The 15,383-nt window shown below is 49.7% G+C and overlaps 8 protein-coding genes across 8 annotated transcripts; 4 read left to right on the top strand and 4 right to left on the bottom strand.

The window, feature by feature from the left end:
• Positions 1–736: 736 nt before the first annotated feature.
• Pdw03_6926 (Glucose dehydrogenase, putative) lies at positions 737–3,115 on the top strand (the record flags this gene model as incomplete). Its single annotated transcript, XM_014678924.1, has 7 exons — positions 737–965; positions 1,020–1,145; positions 1,204–1,450; positions 1,504–1,966; positions 2,020–2,091; positions 2,142–2,508; positions 2,571–3,115. 7 exons carry the CDS (start codon positions 737–739, stop codon positions 3,113–3,115), a joined length of 2,049 nt encoding a protein of 682 aa, XP_014534410.1.
• A 258-nt stretch (positions 3,116–3,373) lies between these two features.
• Positions 3,374–4,554, bottom strand: Pdw03_6925 (Isopenicillin N-CoA epimerase, putative; the record flags this gene model as incomplete). Its single annotated transcript, XM_014678925.2, has 2 exons — positions 3,374–4,455; positions 4,503–4,554. 2 exons carry the CDS (start codon positions 4,552–4,554, stop codon positions 3,374–3,376), a joined length of 1,134 nt encoding a protein of 377 aa, XP_014534411.2.
• A 1,015-nt stretch (positions 4,555–5,569) lies between these two features.
• Positions 5,570–6,523, top strand: Pdw03_6924 (uncharacterized protein; the record flags this gene model as incomplete). The annotated part of the gene is made up of 5 exons (XM_066101492.1): positions 5,570–5,693; positions 5,761–5,877; positions 5,931–5,970; positions 6,029–6,164; positions 6,212–6,523. The coding sequence occupies 5 exons, from the start codon at positions 5,570–5,572 to the stop codon at positions 6,521–6,523; spliced, it is 729 nt and encodes a 242-aa protein (XP_065956575.1).
• A 585-nt stretch (positions 6,524–7,108) lies between these two features.
• Pdw03_6923 (Succinyl-CoA synthetase alpha subunit, putative) lies at positions 7,109–8,462 on the bottom strand (the record flags this gene model as incomplete). Its single annotated transcript, XM_014678928.1, has 7 exons — positions 7,109–7,609; positions 7,679–7,761; positions 7,818–7,843; positions 7,907–7,969; positions 8,028–8,154; positions 8,208–8,236; positions 8,302–8,462. 7 exons carry the CDS (start codon positions 8,460–8,462, stop codon positions 7,109–7,111), a joined length of 990 nt encoding a protein of 329 aa, XP_014534414.1.
• Positions 8,463–8,735: 273 nt separating this feature from the next.
• On the top strand, positions 8,736–10,519 carry Pdw03_6922 (Histone acetyltransferase, putative; the record flags this gene model as incomplete). The annotated part of the gene is made up of 2 exons (XM_014678929.1): positions 8,736–9,039; positions 9,096–10,519. 2 exons carry the CDS (start codon positions 8,736–8,738, stop codon positions 10,517–10,519), a joined length of 1,728 nt encoding a protein of 575 aa, XP_014534415.1.
• Positions 10,520–11,065: 546 nt separating this feature from the next.
• On the bottom strand, positions 11,066–11,600 carry Pdw03_6921 (glycosyl hydrolase family 43 protein; the record flags this gene model as incomplete). The annotated part of the gene is made up of 4 exons (XM_066101491.1): positions 11,066–11,143; positions 11,236–11,328; positions 11,439–11,496; positions 11,563–11,600. 4 exons carry the CDS (start codon positions 11,598–11,600, stop codon positions 11,066–11,068), a joined length of 267 nt encoding a protein of 88 aa, XP_065956574.1.
• A 310-nt stretch (positions 11,601–11,910) lies between these two features.
• Pdw03_6920 (5-proFAR isomerase His6, putative) lies at positions 11,911–12,897 on the bottom strand (the record flags this gene model as incomplete). Its single annotated transcript, XM_014678931.1, has 3 exons — positions 11,911–12,194; positions 12,251–12,437; positions 12,598–12,897. 3 exons carry the CDS (start codon positions 12,895–12,897, stop codon positions 11,911–11,913), a joined length of 771 nt encoding a protein of 256 aa, XP_014534417.1.
• A 158-nt stretch (positions 12,898–13,055) lies between these two features.
• Positions 13,056–14,044, top strand: Pdw03_6919 (uncharacterized protein; the record flags this gene model as incomplete). The annotated part of the gene is made up of 2 exons (XM_014678932.1): positions 13,056–13,394; positions 13,457–14,044. 2 exons carry the CDS (start codon positions 13,056–13,058, stop codon positions 14,042–14,044), a joined length of 927 nt encoding a protein of 308 aa, XP_014534418.1.
• Between the last annotated feature and the right edge of the window lie 1,339 nt (positions 14,045–15,383).

The raw sequence follows: 15,383 nt of genomic DNA, 5'->3' as shown, positions 1-15,383 counted from the left end.
TCATTCTGAATCAGTCTGACATGACTGTAAAAGATGTACGGAGTACTCCGTACTCCGTGCAAAGCATTGATTAGTATCGGTCCCTGTTTCGTCATTTGGATGTTTCCCTCTTCCCATGGAAATGTCACTTTTACGGGGCTGTGCTCCACATTTTTAGGTACACACCTATATCGTGGCTGGCTACTGGTTACAATATAAAATTGCGATCATCTGGCTGGTAGCCTATCACAACATCTCTAAGACCCACTGTGAAAGGGAACAGTGTTGGAGATAAAACCAGAAGGACCTGGATTGGGGACTTTGGTGCATGACCATGCTGTCATCAGCCATAGCATCACAGACATGATGTGTTGTCTATAATACCAAAGTAGACATTGATGGGTGCCGATTAGAGGTGGAGTAGGGACGATAGTCCGGAGTAGACCCGGTGAAAAATCTGACGGTCGTGAATAATTCAGGATGAGAAACATGGAAATCCAACGGTGATTTGAAAAAGACCAGGTGGAGCACCAGGAACCAAAATGTGATTTGTAGAAGTCCAATAGTGGCCCACTCGTCTAACGCAGAGGCTTGAGAATGTGCTTATCTGGGATCAGGCGTGTAAAAATTCAGAATCAAGCTCAGTGCAAGGTTCTCAAAGGGTTTGCTCCACAGGATCAAGTCTGTGAACCACGATGGACTTTCTATATATGGGATCGACCCATCCACTCAACCATCCGCATTGCACACTCTCGCAATGCGACCTGGACTGTCGGTTACCCAGATCGTTGGCGCAAGCCTAGTCGCAACCCAATTTGCGAGCGCATTATTACCTCGCACAAAAATCAACGATGCGTATGACTTTGTGATTGTTGGAGGAGGTCAAGCCGGACTCGTGTTAGGTGCCCGTCTTTCAGAGAATAAGAACCACACTGTACTCGTTCTTGAGTCAGGTGGCAATGGAGACGAATTTCGCAAGCGAATAGGTGCGTTCATTTGCTAGATCCTGGAATCATGAAATCTCTCTAATACTCGTACAGATACGCCGGCGTTTTCTTATTTCGATTCTTTATGGACAACGCCTTTGAATTGGGATTTCTATACTGTTGCCCAACCTAATGCTGACGGCCGCGAGATTAATTGGCCTCGTGGCAAGGTCCTTGGAGGTGCGTACAAGCTTCACATTCTTAAGACAAGCAACCGAATATTGATACAGTGAGATAGGTAGTTCCGCCATCAATGGGCTGTATATGACCCGCCCGGGCCAAGAGGAAATCAATGCCTGGAAAGACATGCTCGGAGATATGTATGGTGCCGACAACTGGTCGTGGGACTCGTTCTACGCCGCTATGAAGAAAAGCGAGACCTTCACTCCTCCAACCGATCAAGATCTCATTGAAGAGGCTGGGCTCGTCTGGAATGCATCATCTCATGGCACCGACGGGCCAATCCATACAACATTCCCAGACTTGTATGCCGAGTCCCGATTTTTAGAATTGACTGAGAAGGCTAACGCATTCCTAGCACATTTCCCGAAGTGGGCAACTGGTTAAAGGCACTACAGAGCACGGGCATTCCCACTTCTGCCAACATGTACGGAGGTGAGAACTTGGGTGCTGACGTCTCAACCTCCTGCATCAACCCTTCAAATTGGACACGGTCATACAGTCGTTCCGGTTATCTCGATCCGCTTGCAGACCGGGGCAACTACGATGTATTGGCGAATGCGCATGTGACTCGGCTTGTTTTCGACAATTCGACATCTTCCGGCAAGAAAACAGCAAGTGCTGTGGAATATACAACTGATGGCGGATCAACGAAATTGAACGTCAAGGTCATTAAGGAAGTCATCCTTGCGGGTGGTACTATTGGCAGCCCAGCTGTATTGCTTTACAGTGGTATCGGCCCCAAGGACGTCCTCTCCAAGGCCGGTGTTGATCTTATATCTGAACTTCCTGGTGTCGGTCAACATCTTCAAGACCATTTTGTCAGTACGCTTCCTATTCATAAGATGAGGGTATAACTGAAGTAATTGCGCAGAGTGCCACAGTGAAATGGAGCTCGAATGTGGACACCGCAGGTTCGATCTTCTACATCAACGGCAATGATAAGGTGCGTGCTCTGTGTATTCATCGAACAAGGCCGTATGCTAATTCCCGCAGAACAATACTAAATTCCTCACTTACATCGATTCCGCCGTTGCCTACGTGAATTCCACCGCTATGTACGGCAGTCAAGTGAATGAGTACGACTCGAAATTCCTCGCGTCAATCGATCAGTATGCACCGAACACGACTTATGACGATGGCGTGATCACCGGCTACAAAGCAATCTGTAACACAACATCGAAGATCTTTAACGGCTCGACTGGTCAAATCGAGCTGCTGTTCATGAACAGCGATGCAAACGGCGATATCGGCATCACAGCTGCCCTCCAACACCCATTTAGTCACGGCCGAATCTACATCAACTCCTCCAACCCAATGGACTTCCCTGTCATTGACCCGAACTACCTGGACAATCCAGCTGGTATGGACCCCCTCTAACTAACATCCAATCAAATCTTCTCCAATCACTGACAACAACTTAAGACTCCGAGATCCTTCTCGCAGGGATCAAACTTGCCCGCCAAATAGGCGAAACCAGCCCAATGAGCAAAAGCCTCACAAACGAAACATCTCCGGGCTTGAGCGTCCAAAGCGATGATGACTGGGTAGCATGGCTACGCAAGGAAGCTAGCACAGAGTTCCATCCGTCCTCGTCATGTGCAATGCTGCCCGAGAAGCAGGGCGGCGTGGTCGATGCCAATCTGCTCGTATATGGCCTTGCCAATGTGCGCGTTGCAGATGCTAGCGTCATTCCCATTGCCTTGTCCACCCACTTGATGTCATCGACATACGGTGTGGCTGAGCAAGCGAGCAAGATCATTCGAGAATTTTACAACCCGCCATCGAAGCCCGAGCCGGCCTTCGGTAAATCGACTCCCACATCTTCCAGCACCGCGACTACTGCGAAGAAGAGTGGTACACTAAAGACCAGTCCCACTGGAAATGGCGGCCCTGCCTTGTTGCCCGTGTGGACTTCTCTTGCTCTTGTCGCTGCACATGTGATTGCTAGCTACGGCCTCTATATCTAGGCTGGCGTTTGCATTCGGTGGTAATGGTAATGATAATCCATGCTGGCTGAAACCCGGCATTAGAATATATGATACATCAATGTCTGCGATGTGTTAGAAGGGAATCTTGGTCGAAGGGGAACCGGAGCTGTTTCTTGTAATGATAGATACCTGCCTCGCCAGAGTGCCTGACATAGTCCAAATCAATGTGAACATAGACATCTGACTAGCACAGGCCGAAGATAAAAAGGGTTTCCACGCATCGCCATGTCAAAGAATTCAAATCTTGGACTTTGGATTCACCGCCACAAAGGCCCCATCTTTCCTGATCTCAAAATCCCGACCTGGTTGCCATCCCACCCACTCCCCAAGTGTATCGGCACCCCCATCCCCAGGCAGAAGCCCGCCACCCGACCACCCACCCCGATCCGCCAGTATCGGTGCCGCGGGCGTACTGACCAGATGCACACTAGGCCGTTGCTCATACCCATCCTCCTCTAGCTCCGCCTGTTCCAAAACAGGCGTAGCACAAGCATCCGTGCGATCAAAAACAGCCTCCCACTCCACACGTGTCTTCTCCTTAAACCTTCTGATAAAGATCTCCCTTAACGCCGGCCACTGCTTCCGATCCTCCCTATTTGGAAGATCCGCGATTTCAAACCCCAACCCGCGAACCAGCGCCGCATAAAACCGTGGCTCCAAAGCCCCGACAGCAAAGTACTGCCCAGTATCCTTGGTCTCATACGTATCATAGTACGGACAGCCACCGTCCAGCAGATTCTCACCCCGCGGCGCCGCCCCCGCGGGTGTATTCCGCCCAAGCCGCAGGAACGTAGCAAGATACGCCGAGCCGTCGACCATGTTAGCTTCGACAACCTGACCGCGGCCGGTATGAGAGCGAGAGATAAGCGCTAACAAGATTCCCTGGAAACACACAGCGCCGCCACCGGCGAAATCCCCGATGATGTTGGCTGGTGCGTGGGGCTTCTCTGAGGCGCGGCCTAACATCGACAGCACCCCTGAAACAGCGATGTAATTTATGTCATGGCCGGCCATATCTTTGTATTTCCCGTCGCGGCGGAAGCCGGTCATGCGGGCGACGATTAGGCGCGGGTTGTGCTTCAGGAGGACATCTGTTGGGGAGAGGCCGAGGCGTTCGAGAACGCCTGGGCGGAAGGGATCAATAAGGATGTCAGCTGTTGGGAGGAGGCGGAAGAGGATGTTGACAGAGGCTTGGTCGTGTAGGTCGAGGATTATGGAGGTTTTGTTGCGGGTTAGTTGGTCGCCGCTTATGGATTTAGGTCGGTCTATGCGGAGGACCGAGGCGCCGTAGTCGGCTAGTAGGAGGCCTGCGAATGGGCCTAGGGTGGCTGTTAGTTGTGTAATGCATATTGGGTTGATTGCGTACCCGGAGCTAGGCCTGCGAGCTCAATGACTTTGATTCCCTTCAATGGGGACATTTCGTTTTTGGCGTTGATGGAGCGGGGAAGTTCAAAAGTGACATTGCCGTTTAAATACTCCTTTTGAGGCCATCCCGCAATTGATGCCTGAGTTCCTGGTGGTAGCCACATCAGCGACCTATGAATCTTCCTGATATTCCCTAATCAAGGGCTTCTCGCTCAGCAGTTTGACCCATCCGCTATCGACGCGGTTGAGCACTTTTAATTAAAACTTCACTTTGCATACAGCGTGTAGGTATGATTCTATAGATCTCTCGATCTTAGGATGGCTTACGTTCTTGAAGCTATTCCCACTATACTAATCTTTACATTCACTATCTGGGAGATGGTGCAGAGTGGGAGGAAGATAGTCTTTGTGGTTGATATTCAGGCAAACGTGAGGGTTGGGCAAAACACAAGTTATATTAGCTTGCTGATGCCCGTTCTTTTAAAGAGGTATCTTCGCCCTTCACAGTTTCTCACATAGAAGACGGACTTGTCTATTTCCATGTCATCTTTCATGTTTGGCGCACAAGGCAAAAGTTCTACCTTCTATAACGTCGAAAGAACCCCATGAAGAGTAAGGTTTTAAGATAGGAACCAGTTCGACAAAGGCATCGTTCGTGCTGATGCATAGCAGTGAACCCGCGGGCTTAAGTGACCTTGGAACAGAGCCATCATCCTGTTTAGACATCACAGATGTAGACTCGAAAGCCGGGGCAAGACCCAGGATTTGACCAAGGGAAAATCTCTCTTCGCTCTCTCCCGGTGGGTTTACAATTTGCTCTGCTACTCTCCGGGTTTGGCTGTTCAGAGAAAAGGAGCACAGTCTCCGGTAGCTCTACAGAGTGCTCCGTCATGCAGGTCCCGCTTGTAGATCAAATCAGTTGATTAAAATTGATATCCACCTGGTGTATCTCTGGGCTGGAGACAATCATTCTTCCCTCGTCGAACTCTTCACAACTGTTACCGACAACAACTTCAAAATCGCAAACACTGCACTAGACCCCGAGAATCCCGCAAAAGACCTGTTCACATGGGTTTGGGCGATGAAGAACGATCTAAGCTTCATCTCGAGGAGATGCTCGATCAATTCCCCAAGGAGTTTTCAAACTACCTCCGCAAGTCCTCCGGGGGCGCTGAGGCCCAATTCGAAAAGGGTCTGGTGTTACACGTCTAAATCCCCAATAGAAAGCCAACCCGAAGCCTAAAAGTTGATTAATGTAGCGTTGAAGAAGACGAAAGTCTCGACAGTAACGACCAAGACGGCTTCCCGTTCACAGGGCGAGCCCCGAGTACCGAAAGACAGCTACCGTGGCAATCTCATCGGTCGGAGGGCTCATGGTACTTGTGCGATTAATGCTTAGTGGGGTCAAAGATCACAGGCACTATTTCAGTAGATACCACTGACGTAAATGTCCCCAACTTGACTTCCCAGTAAGTCCAACCGAGTAGCTGCCATATAAATGGACTTGATTGACTGACTTCTTCGTAGATCATGGTTATTTCCTTCCTCCCCGATGGTCAACTTCGAGTTTTGCATGGGTATTTCGACGACAGCCGACTCAAAGTGGCCTATACGCAAGCACTCAACTTCGAAACAGAGGGCTATGTCGAAACTCATGGATAATGTATTCTCTAACGGGCATGGTTCCTTGCTGATGGGGACACTGCGAAGCCCACCCCTCTTCCAACTGTCGAGGGCGATGAAGAGGATGAGTGCAGAGACTTGGGGAAGGAGGAGCTACAACACAGGGAGGACGGCGAAGATTGGTGTCTGCGTGGTCTAGGGAGTGAATTAGACAAGCCAGGTGACAGCACCAAGGCAGACCATGATCTCCGTAGCAGAGAGCCGGAATTCAACGAGGAGAATCGGATTGATAGAGAAGAGGAAGTTCTCATTGAGAAGTGGGAACGACAAGGACCTCGTGATGTCTGTACACCTTTGTGGCTTGCCAACGATCGAAAATGTCGACATCGCCATCTGTGATCGACAACACCGGTAGTGACTGCAACATCACTGAATGTTGTGGTAATTTCGCGGCTGGATGACGCCCTCAGTTGACTCTTATGAAGGCATATTCCAAAAGGCCCTCGGTGTATTTACCTTTTCTGTGGTGCCAATCTAACTCATACTCGTCCTTCACGTCTACAACACAAAAAAAAAAACAATCTGATATGAGAGGTCGTCATATAGCTGTTCCCTCCATTGTAGAGCAGGTTTAATCTACTTTTTTCTGTTAGGTAAAATTTTACAACAATAGCTTTCCAGCGAAAACAGGATGAAGTGCATGTAAGCTGTGCACAATTTCCCCGATTTTGCCCAGGTGATTTCCACGGACCTGTGGAGTTGACATCTTCTATCATTTACTCTGCACAGACAGCACACAGTAATAATTACACGAGCATGATTACTTCAAGGATCTCTTAACATGAAGGAGAAAAAGAATACAGGAGCGGCCAAAAAGGAACAGCCCATAAAAACCCCATAGTCTAAAATAGCACATATACCTCAGATCCCCGTCTTCATAACCAGGACAACAAGACAAGCGATGCATCAAAATGGGCGACAATCTTAAACAAGGTCGCGCTTGACGAACTCAGCAAGAAGGGTCTTGCCGAGGGAGGCAGGGCTGCGCTCTACGATGACACCAGCATCGGTAAGAGCGGCGATCTTGGAATCAGCACCACCCTTACCACCGCTGACGATAGCACCGGCGTGACCCATACGACGGCCGGGGGGAGCGGAGATACCGGCAATGAAAGAGACGGCGGGCTTGTTGTAGATGTTGTTGGCCTTGAAGAACTCGGCGGCATCCTCCTCGGCGGAACCACCAATCTCACCGATCATGATGATACCGTCAGTCTCGGGGTCCTCGAGAAAGACCTTGAGACAGTCAATGAAGTTGGTGCCGGAGAAGGGGTCACCGCCGATACCGACGACGAGAGACTGACCAAGACCAGCGAGGGTGGTCTGGTTGACGGCCTCGTAGGTCAGGGTACCGGAACGGGAGACGATACCGACACGGCCGCGCTTGTGGATGAAGCCGGGCATGATACCGATCTTGCATTGACCCTATTGAACGAGATGTGTGAGGATTTGCTGGAACTCGAATTATTGCAGAAAGTTGGAGTGGTGACTTACGGGGGCGATGATGCCAGGGCAGTTAGGACCGATCAGGCGGGTCTTGTTCTGGGTCTTAAGAATGTCGGTGATGCGGACCATGTCTAAGTGAAATCAATCAGTTCGCGCGCGCGTAAACAGGTGGTCAATCGATCCGTACCGTGCTGAGGGATACCCTCAGTGATGCTGTTAAAACGAGAAGCTGTCAGAAAAAGTTATTTGCAAGGGGGAGTTCAACTGAACACGCACCAAACAACAAGGCCAATCTCAGCAGCGATGGCCTCCTCGATACCGGCAGCGGCAAGAGGGGGACTAATTGCAGTTAGCGTTGCTTTGCTGGCATTTCGAGAGAGATGTTGGTTGATCATACGGAACGAAGATGGCGGAAGCTGTAGCTCCAGTCTCCTTCACGGCTTCGCTAACGTTGGCGAAAACGGGACGGTCAAGGTGCATGGTGCCGGCCTTCTTGGGGTTGGTACCACCGACGACATTTGTGCCTGTCCTGTGTAAGCTGTTGTTGGGATGCGATCGCGGCTGGACAATTATTTACCGTAGGCGATGGCCTGCTCAGCGTGGAAGCTGTGTCAAGGTCAAGTATCAGCATCATGCGCGTGCGATAATGAAAGCGCGTGGAATGCACTTACGTTCCCTGCTTTCCAGTGAAACCCTGGAACAGAACGCGGGTGTCCTTGTTGATCTTGAGGTTGTTCAAAGTCTCGCTGTAGGCAGAGGTGGCCTGAGTCCGACGTTGGGTGGCACCGACATTGCGAAGGGCCGAGAGAGTGTTACGGCGGAAGGCCTGCATTGCTGCAAGATTATTTGTAAGAGTGGAGAGGTGAGGTATACGAAGTGAGGTGGAAAGAAAGAAATGGACAGGATAAAACGCAGGTGTTCGGGATACGCACCCGGGAGTTTTCGCTCGGGAGAATTATTTTACTTAAGCGGAACTGCCTTCGGGCGCAGGCCTCGGCGACCACATTTTTCGATCTAATCAACCTCACCCCCACTAAGTACAACAACTTGTCACTTTTGCTTATTGAAAGTCTCTCCGCCTAGGCGCGGTGCTATTCTCTTCGCCATGGCTACCATGACTATGACCTCGCAGGAAATTAAAAGGGCCGCCAAGAAGAACGCAAAGAACGTACCAGAGAACGAGCGATTCATGCGAGCATGCTCTGACATTGCAAATGCTCTCATTCAAGATTACGAGTCGCATAGAGACTCTACCAAGACCAAGAAGGATATCAATCTCAACAAGTTGCGGGCTACTTTTTCGAAGAAGCACAGCTTGTCCAGCTCCCCGCCACTGACGGCCATTATCGCGGCAGTACCTGAGCACTACAAAAAATATATCCTGCCAAAGCTAATTGCGAAGCCGATTCGTACGTTTACATATTGCAAGTGGGAGTGCTGGGGGTATTGCTAACCTCGTTGATAGGAACCTCATCTGGCATCGCCGTGGTGGCGGTTATGTGCAAACCACATCGATGCCCCCACATCGCGTATACCGGTAACATATGTGTCTACTGCCCTGGTGGCCCAGACTCCGACTTCGAATACTCGACTCAGTCATATACTGGATATGAACCAACTTCGATGCGAGCCATCCGCGCTCGCTACGATCCCTTTGAGCAGGCGCGAGGACGTGTGGACCAAATCAAAGCTCTTGGTCACAGCGTGGACAAGGTGGAATACATAATCATGGGTGGAACCTTCATGTCGCTACCAGAAGATTACAGGGACACTTTCATCTCCCAGCTTCACAACGCGCTGAGCGGGTATCAAACGGACAATGTTGACGAGGCTGTGCTGGCAGGCGAAATGAGCAACGTGAAGTGTGTGGGCATCACAATCGAAACTCGGCCAGATTACTGTCTGGACACACATCTGAGCAGCATGCTCCGCTACGGATGCACGCGGTTGGAAATTGGTGTGCAAAGTCTGTACGAGGACGTTGCGCGAGACACCAACCGCGGCCACACAGTAGCAGCAGTAGCTGAGACGTTCAAGCTTGCCAAGGATGCCGGCTTCAAGGTTGTCAGCCACATGATGCCTGATCTTCCAAACGTTGGAATGGAACGCGATCTGTTCCAGTTCCAAGAGTACTTCGAGAACCCCAACTTCCGTACCGACGGTCTTAAACTCTACCCTACGCTTGTCATCCGAGGCACCGGACTCTACGAGCTGTGGCGCACTGGCCGTTACAAGAACTATACACCTAACGCACTTATCGACCTTGTCGCTCGCATTCTCGCCCTAGTTCCCCCGTGGACCCGTATCTACAGAGTCCAGCGCGATATCCCCATGCCACTTGTTACCTCCGGCGTGGAGAACGGTAACCTGCGCGAACTGGCATTGGCGCGTATGAAGGACTTCGGCACGACCTGCCGTGATGTTCGCACGCGAGAAGTCGGTATCAACGAAGTCAAGAACAAGATCCGTCCATCGCAGATTGAATTGATCCGCCGTGACTACGCTGCCAATGGCGGATGGGAGACTTTCCTAGCATATGAAGACCCGAAGCAGGATATTCTCATTGGATTGCTTCGTCTACGGAAGTGCAGTGAGACTCACACCTTCCGACCTGAGTTCACCGGCCAGCAGACGAGTATCGTCCGCGAGCTTCACGTCTATGGTTCTGCCGTGCCACTTCACGGACGGGATGCACGCAAGTTCCAGCACCGTGGCTTTGGAACTTTGTTGATGGAGGAGGCGGAGCGTATTGCCCGCGAGGAGCACGGTAGTCGCAAGATCAGTGTGATCTCCGGTGTGGGTGTGCGTAGCTATTATGCTCGTCTTGGGTACTTCCTTGATGGTCCTTACATGTCCAAGATGTTGGACCCATGGGAGGACGAGGAGTAAATACTGGAAGACCGCAAAGCGAGAAAGAAAAACAAAAAGGAAATCAAATGCCCAGCTAATGCTTGGTAGCTGGTTTTGCATCCACTGGCGTTGGCGGTCTCACAAAAACTTGATTTTCTTCTCAACGAAGGGCCAATGATTGAATGTCTATACCAAATTTATCTTTAGAAGTGTCCAATGGACCCAAAAAAATTGAGATCACATAGAGCTGGAGATTATTCAAGAGCGCTCTATGTACAAGTCGCAGGTCGGCTATCTGTTCATTCTAGCAAAGGAGACCGGGAAACCTGCCCGCCAGACCTTGCAAGTCTAATCCGATCTTACTCGTCTATAGCATAGACGAATCCAGGTCGCACAGAGTAGACATGGGTGATTCATACTTGAGAGAATTGAAAGTATTCTCTCGGTCTCGAACCACTCCCAACGCATCAAATTTAAAACCACCATGTTGTACTTAGAAAACCCCGAGTTATAAGCCCAAAAGATTGAAAATCAACAGATACTGGTGTCATAAAGATATCGAAAGAAGAAGGGATCAAGGTAATTTCAATGCAGTGATATAGCACCTCCCCTACTGTCTCGAATGTGAAGGTAAGCCTGGAAACCGCAGAAAACGAAAAAGCCCTGTGAGCCAGAAATGCGCATTGTTAGTAACCTAGTTCTCTACTCACGCAACGAGCGAACCCGTCGGGGTTTAGGGATGGTGAATGACGTACAGCGTAGACGATCACAGCAGTGTAAATGGAGGCGGCGACTGCAGGGCCATCTTCAGGTTCACCTTCTGATCCTGTGTATGCGTGGTTGTTACTCTATCATTAGGATATTCGCGTTAGCGGCTGAGCGCCATATTACGTAGGTCTGTGACAGTAGATCTTTGGGGACCTTAATTTGATGGTGGGGAAGAATCGGAAGGACGTACGCTGTATAGCGAGCCTAAGACTGAGAGAATGATGATTGCGAAGGCGGAGATAACAACACTATCCACGAAACAAGATGTTAGAGCAATAGACTTTTCGATGGATCTCTGGGATGGGGGAGCGTACCAAGACCAGGCGTTCAAAGCAGATACGACGGGCTTCATGCTGGCGTTTTGATGAAGGGTATTGTGTGTTGCAGAATGAGCGAGATAGTTGATTTGTCGGAGAAAGTTGGTCGCAAATTGGCTAATACAGAGAGTTGAGGTTGAAGACTTGAGATACGGAGGCGGGCGGACCTTCAGTTGTTGCAAGGCCCTAGGCCGCTTTGGGACAAGTCCAGACGCACCTGTGACTCGTCTTTTCCTTGCTATTTGATTTTCACATCTTTGATGAAAAAGTAAAGAATGTGAAAATGCTTTTCAGCTGAAAAATATTCTGTGGAAATTTCTATTCTTTTGGGGTTCAGTACTTGTTTTAATGTGTTTTGTTCCATTCGATACACTCATCAAACGTCACTCCAGAGCCGCCAAAGATATCTAGCGCGCTGCCAATCGTCAAATCAACTCTTCCCTTGCTACTGGTGTGGACCTTTTCAAGATCTTGTAGATGGCGTGCACCTCCTGCGTAGGTCACGGGAATAGTACACCATTCAGCCAGTCTTGAAACAAGTTCCTCATCGACACCTTGTTGCAAGCCCTCTACGTCTGCAGCGTGGATGAGGAACTCAGCGCAATATGGTTCCAGCATTGAGATGGATTCTATACAGTGTCAGTGAGCCAAATGTTAACCTGGGTTCAGCCCTGGTAGGACATACCCTGATTGATCTCCATCTCTGTGATGGTTTGCCAGCGATCCATCGCAACGAACCAAGTATCGTCTTTTCTGCGGCAGCTTAGATCCAAGACCAGCTTTGACCTGTCGCCGCCCAAGGCAGAAAGGACAGACTCGAGCCGCTCGAGAGAGAACTTGCCCCCAGGGAAGAGAAATGAAGTGATGATCACCTGTTGCCCGTATTCCACATGATTAGCGTCATCGGACTCTTCTCATGACGCAGTGCAAGCAACTAAAAGCTTAAAGTAGAAGGAGAGATATCGCTGGGTTCTCGACCAAGCAAAAGGTCGAGTGAAGAGATATTAATCCGTTAGAAATCCGGGGGCTTACCTTGTCTGCACCTTGATCAATCCAGTATTGCGCATTCTTATCGGTGATACCACCTGCCACTTGCAGCCCACCCGGCCATGTCTTCAATGCCTCCTGGGTTGCCTCTTCATTCCCTGGTCCAAGCTTCACGACGTGCCCGCCGCGCAAACCGTGTTTCTGATACAATCTTGCATAGTGGCTGGCTGGGAACTTGGATACGTAGTTGGTCTTCAGGTCTGCAGCCACCTCGCTGAGCGTACCACCCACAATTTGCTTGACCTGCCCTGAATGCAGGTCAATGCATGGTCTGAACTTGGTCATTTTCTCTGGAGAGTTGGAGACTAAGTTAATAATGTGATGATCTGATCTGTGAATCGAGGGGCGTCTTTATCGCACGTGATCAAGAGCTTAATCCGAAAAACTTTTGGGGCCGATACGCGAATGACCGACTTTACAATCTAGTCGACGGCACATTCATCATGGTTGTAAAACGAAAGAGAGAAACCACGGTGGTTTCCAAGCCCAAGGCCGAGGAAGACAGCCCTCCTCCGGTGGACAATGCGCAGGACGTATTCCGCAGATTATTCGAAGCACAATTCGAACCACTCGATTTGCCAGCTCCTACCGCCAAAGCTACAAATTCCGACGAAGAAGGAAATAGCGACGACGATGACTCTAACCTTTCTGGGTCAGAAGGTGACTGGGATGGGATGTCCGACATCAGTGAAGAAAGCAACCAAGTCGAGGTGGTCGAACACACGGATGCTTACGCGGCACCAGAAGACAGAATGGACAAGAAGACTTGGAAAGCATTCAAGGTATGTGCTAGATCTCTACATGTCAATTTATTGAAAATCCATGCTAACACTCAGACCCACAGAGTGGAAAACTGCTGTCTGATTTGAATAAGCCGAGCACCGACTCAGAGCCTACATCCAAAAAGGAAGAAGAAGAGGACGCCCACGACTCTGCGAACCTCAAGCACGATCTTGCATTGCAAAGACTACTTAAGGAGTCACACCTCCTCGATTCCGCCGATGATCTTGCTCCCACTGGAAAGAACCGTTTGAAGGCTTTAGATCTGCGCATGCAATCTCTTGGAGCGAAAACTTCGCTCTATGCGCAAACTAAAATGCCCACTGCGCACCGACGAGGCATCAAAGCTAAGGCGGTATCAAAGGAAGACAGACGCCGCCAAGAGGCCAAGGAAAACGGCATCATTCTCGAAAAGCCTAACAAGGTGCAAAAATCTAGCAACAATGGGCGAAGAGAGCGCGGTGTTGGCGGTTCATCCGTGGGAAAGTTCTCAGGGGGCACATTGAACCTGAACAAAGACGACATTGATCGCGTCCAGGCATCCGGACGCCGTATGATGGGTGGGAGAGGAAGGGGCAAAACAAGAGGCGGCAGAGGCGGCAGAGGCGGCGGTGGTAGGGGTGGCAGAGGTGGCAGAGGCGACAAACGCTAAGATCACGGTATCTTAGAAAGGGTGTTCCCTAATTCTTAGGCTAAAATGCTTCCTCGTGTGACACTGCCTACCCACGCTACTTCAACACCAGAGCTAACTGGGTTCGTGGTTCATAAAAAGCGTCTCACGCTAAGTCAGCTCCAACCCTCGATCTCTCACGGCCTGTGGGCTACATCTTCAATCTCAACCCGCATGCCATCCTTGCCGAGCCTCGTTGCCCCAACACATGTCCTATCAGGCTGATGGTTGAGCGTCCACTTCTTGAAATTTCGCACCATCGCCTCTAGGGCGCCGTCATTGATCGGAACGCGGTACGAGTTCGCCCAAAATACCTGCTCCTAGATTGTTCCTCCGGCGCACTTCAGGTTCAGTTCCACGTTGGCGAAAGCTCGGTCGATCTACGCAATGATCTCTCACGGATCAGTTCCCAACCGCCTGTTCACGATATTATCAGCACGATCTATTCTTTCCGATATCCAATCCTTGTGGCTCGTGTACATACCTTGGCCTGCGCATTCGATGCAATCACTAATACAGACGGCTTGGGTGTCAATGAGGTCTCACTTTGCTTTCTGGCCCCAGCCGTCGTAGTTGAGGCATAAGGGGTGCGGCATACCTCATAGAGATAACGAAACCTTTGACTATAGATCTATAGATCTTTGGAAATGCGTGTTCTTAGACAAAATTTCACAACAATCGACCCAGGCAAAGAATGAACTGTTGCGTTAGGAACTTTCACGTGTACGTCAAGTCAATGTGTTGAACGAAATACAGCGTACTTTTCCACTAGACCATAACAAAAACCAAGGTTCCTGTTTATGGCCTAGGGAGGCCGTATTTGAGGTTTGACACAATGTTTTGTGCACACTTCCACTCCCCAGTGGGAGCTGATAGGTGGAATCTACAATTCAGTAGGACAAAATCATTGTGCAATTCTGGAGAGTGAGAGACAACGCAAACATTGCGATACCTGGCAAATCCAGCCATTTGATTATTAAACACAAGTTTAGAAACGCCAAAATCAGTCCGTCATTTCTTGGCTAATTTCACAACAGAGTGTGAATCTACACCGCTGTAACCGTACTTTGGTGATAAACATTCGTAGGTCCTTTAAAGACTCAATTGTTTTTGAGAAATGAAGGAATCCTGCAATTGTACAAAACTTGTACAAAAAACCCCTTTTAGACTAGGCCTAGTAATGTCTAGTTGTTGTCTCTTTAGTTCGAAGCTCACTTGGTCCACAATTCCGTCGTGCATTGAGCATGATAACTCCGAATGCACTACTGCACATGTGGGATAAAAAGTCAAGAAATCACATACACGTGTGTATGCAATAACT

Source organism: Penicillium digitatum, chromosome 2, assembly GCF_016767815.1.
Source record: "Penicillium digitatum chromosome 2, complete sequence".
Classification (NCBI taxonomy): Eukaryota; Fungi; Ascomycota; class Eurotiomycetes; order Eurotiales; family Aspergillaceae; genus Penicillium; species Penicillium digitatum.
Note: the sequence above shows the minus strand (reverse complement) of the source record. Positions and strands in the feature narration are given on the sequence as shown.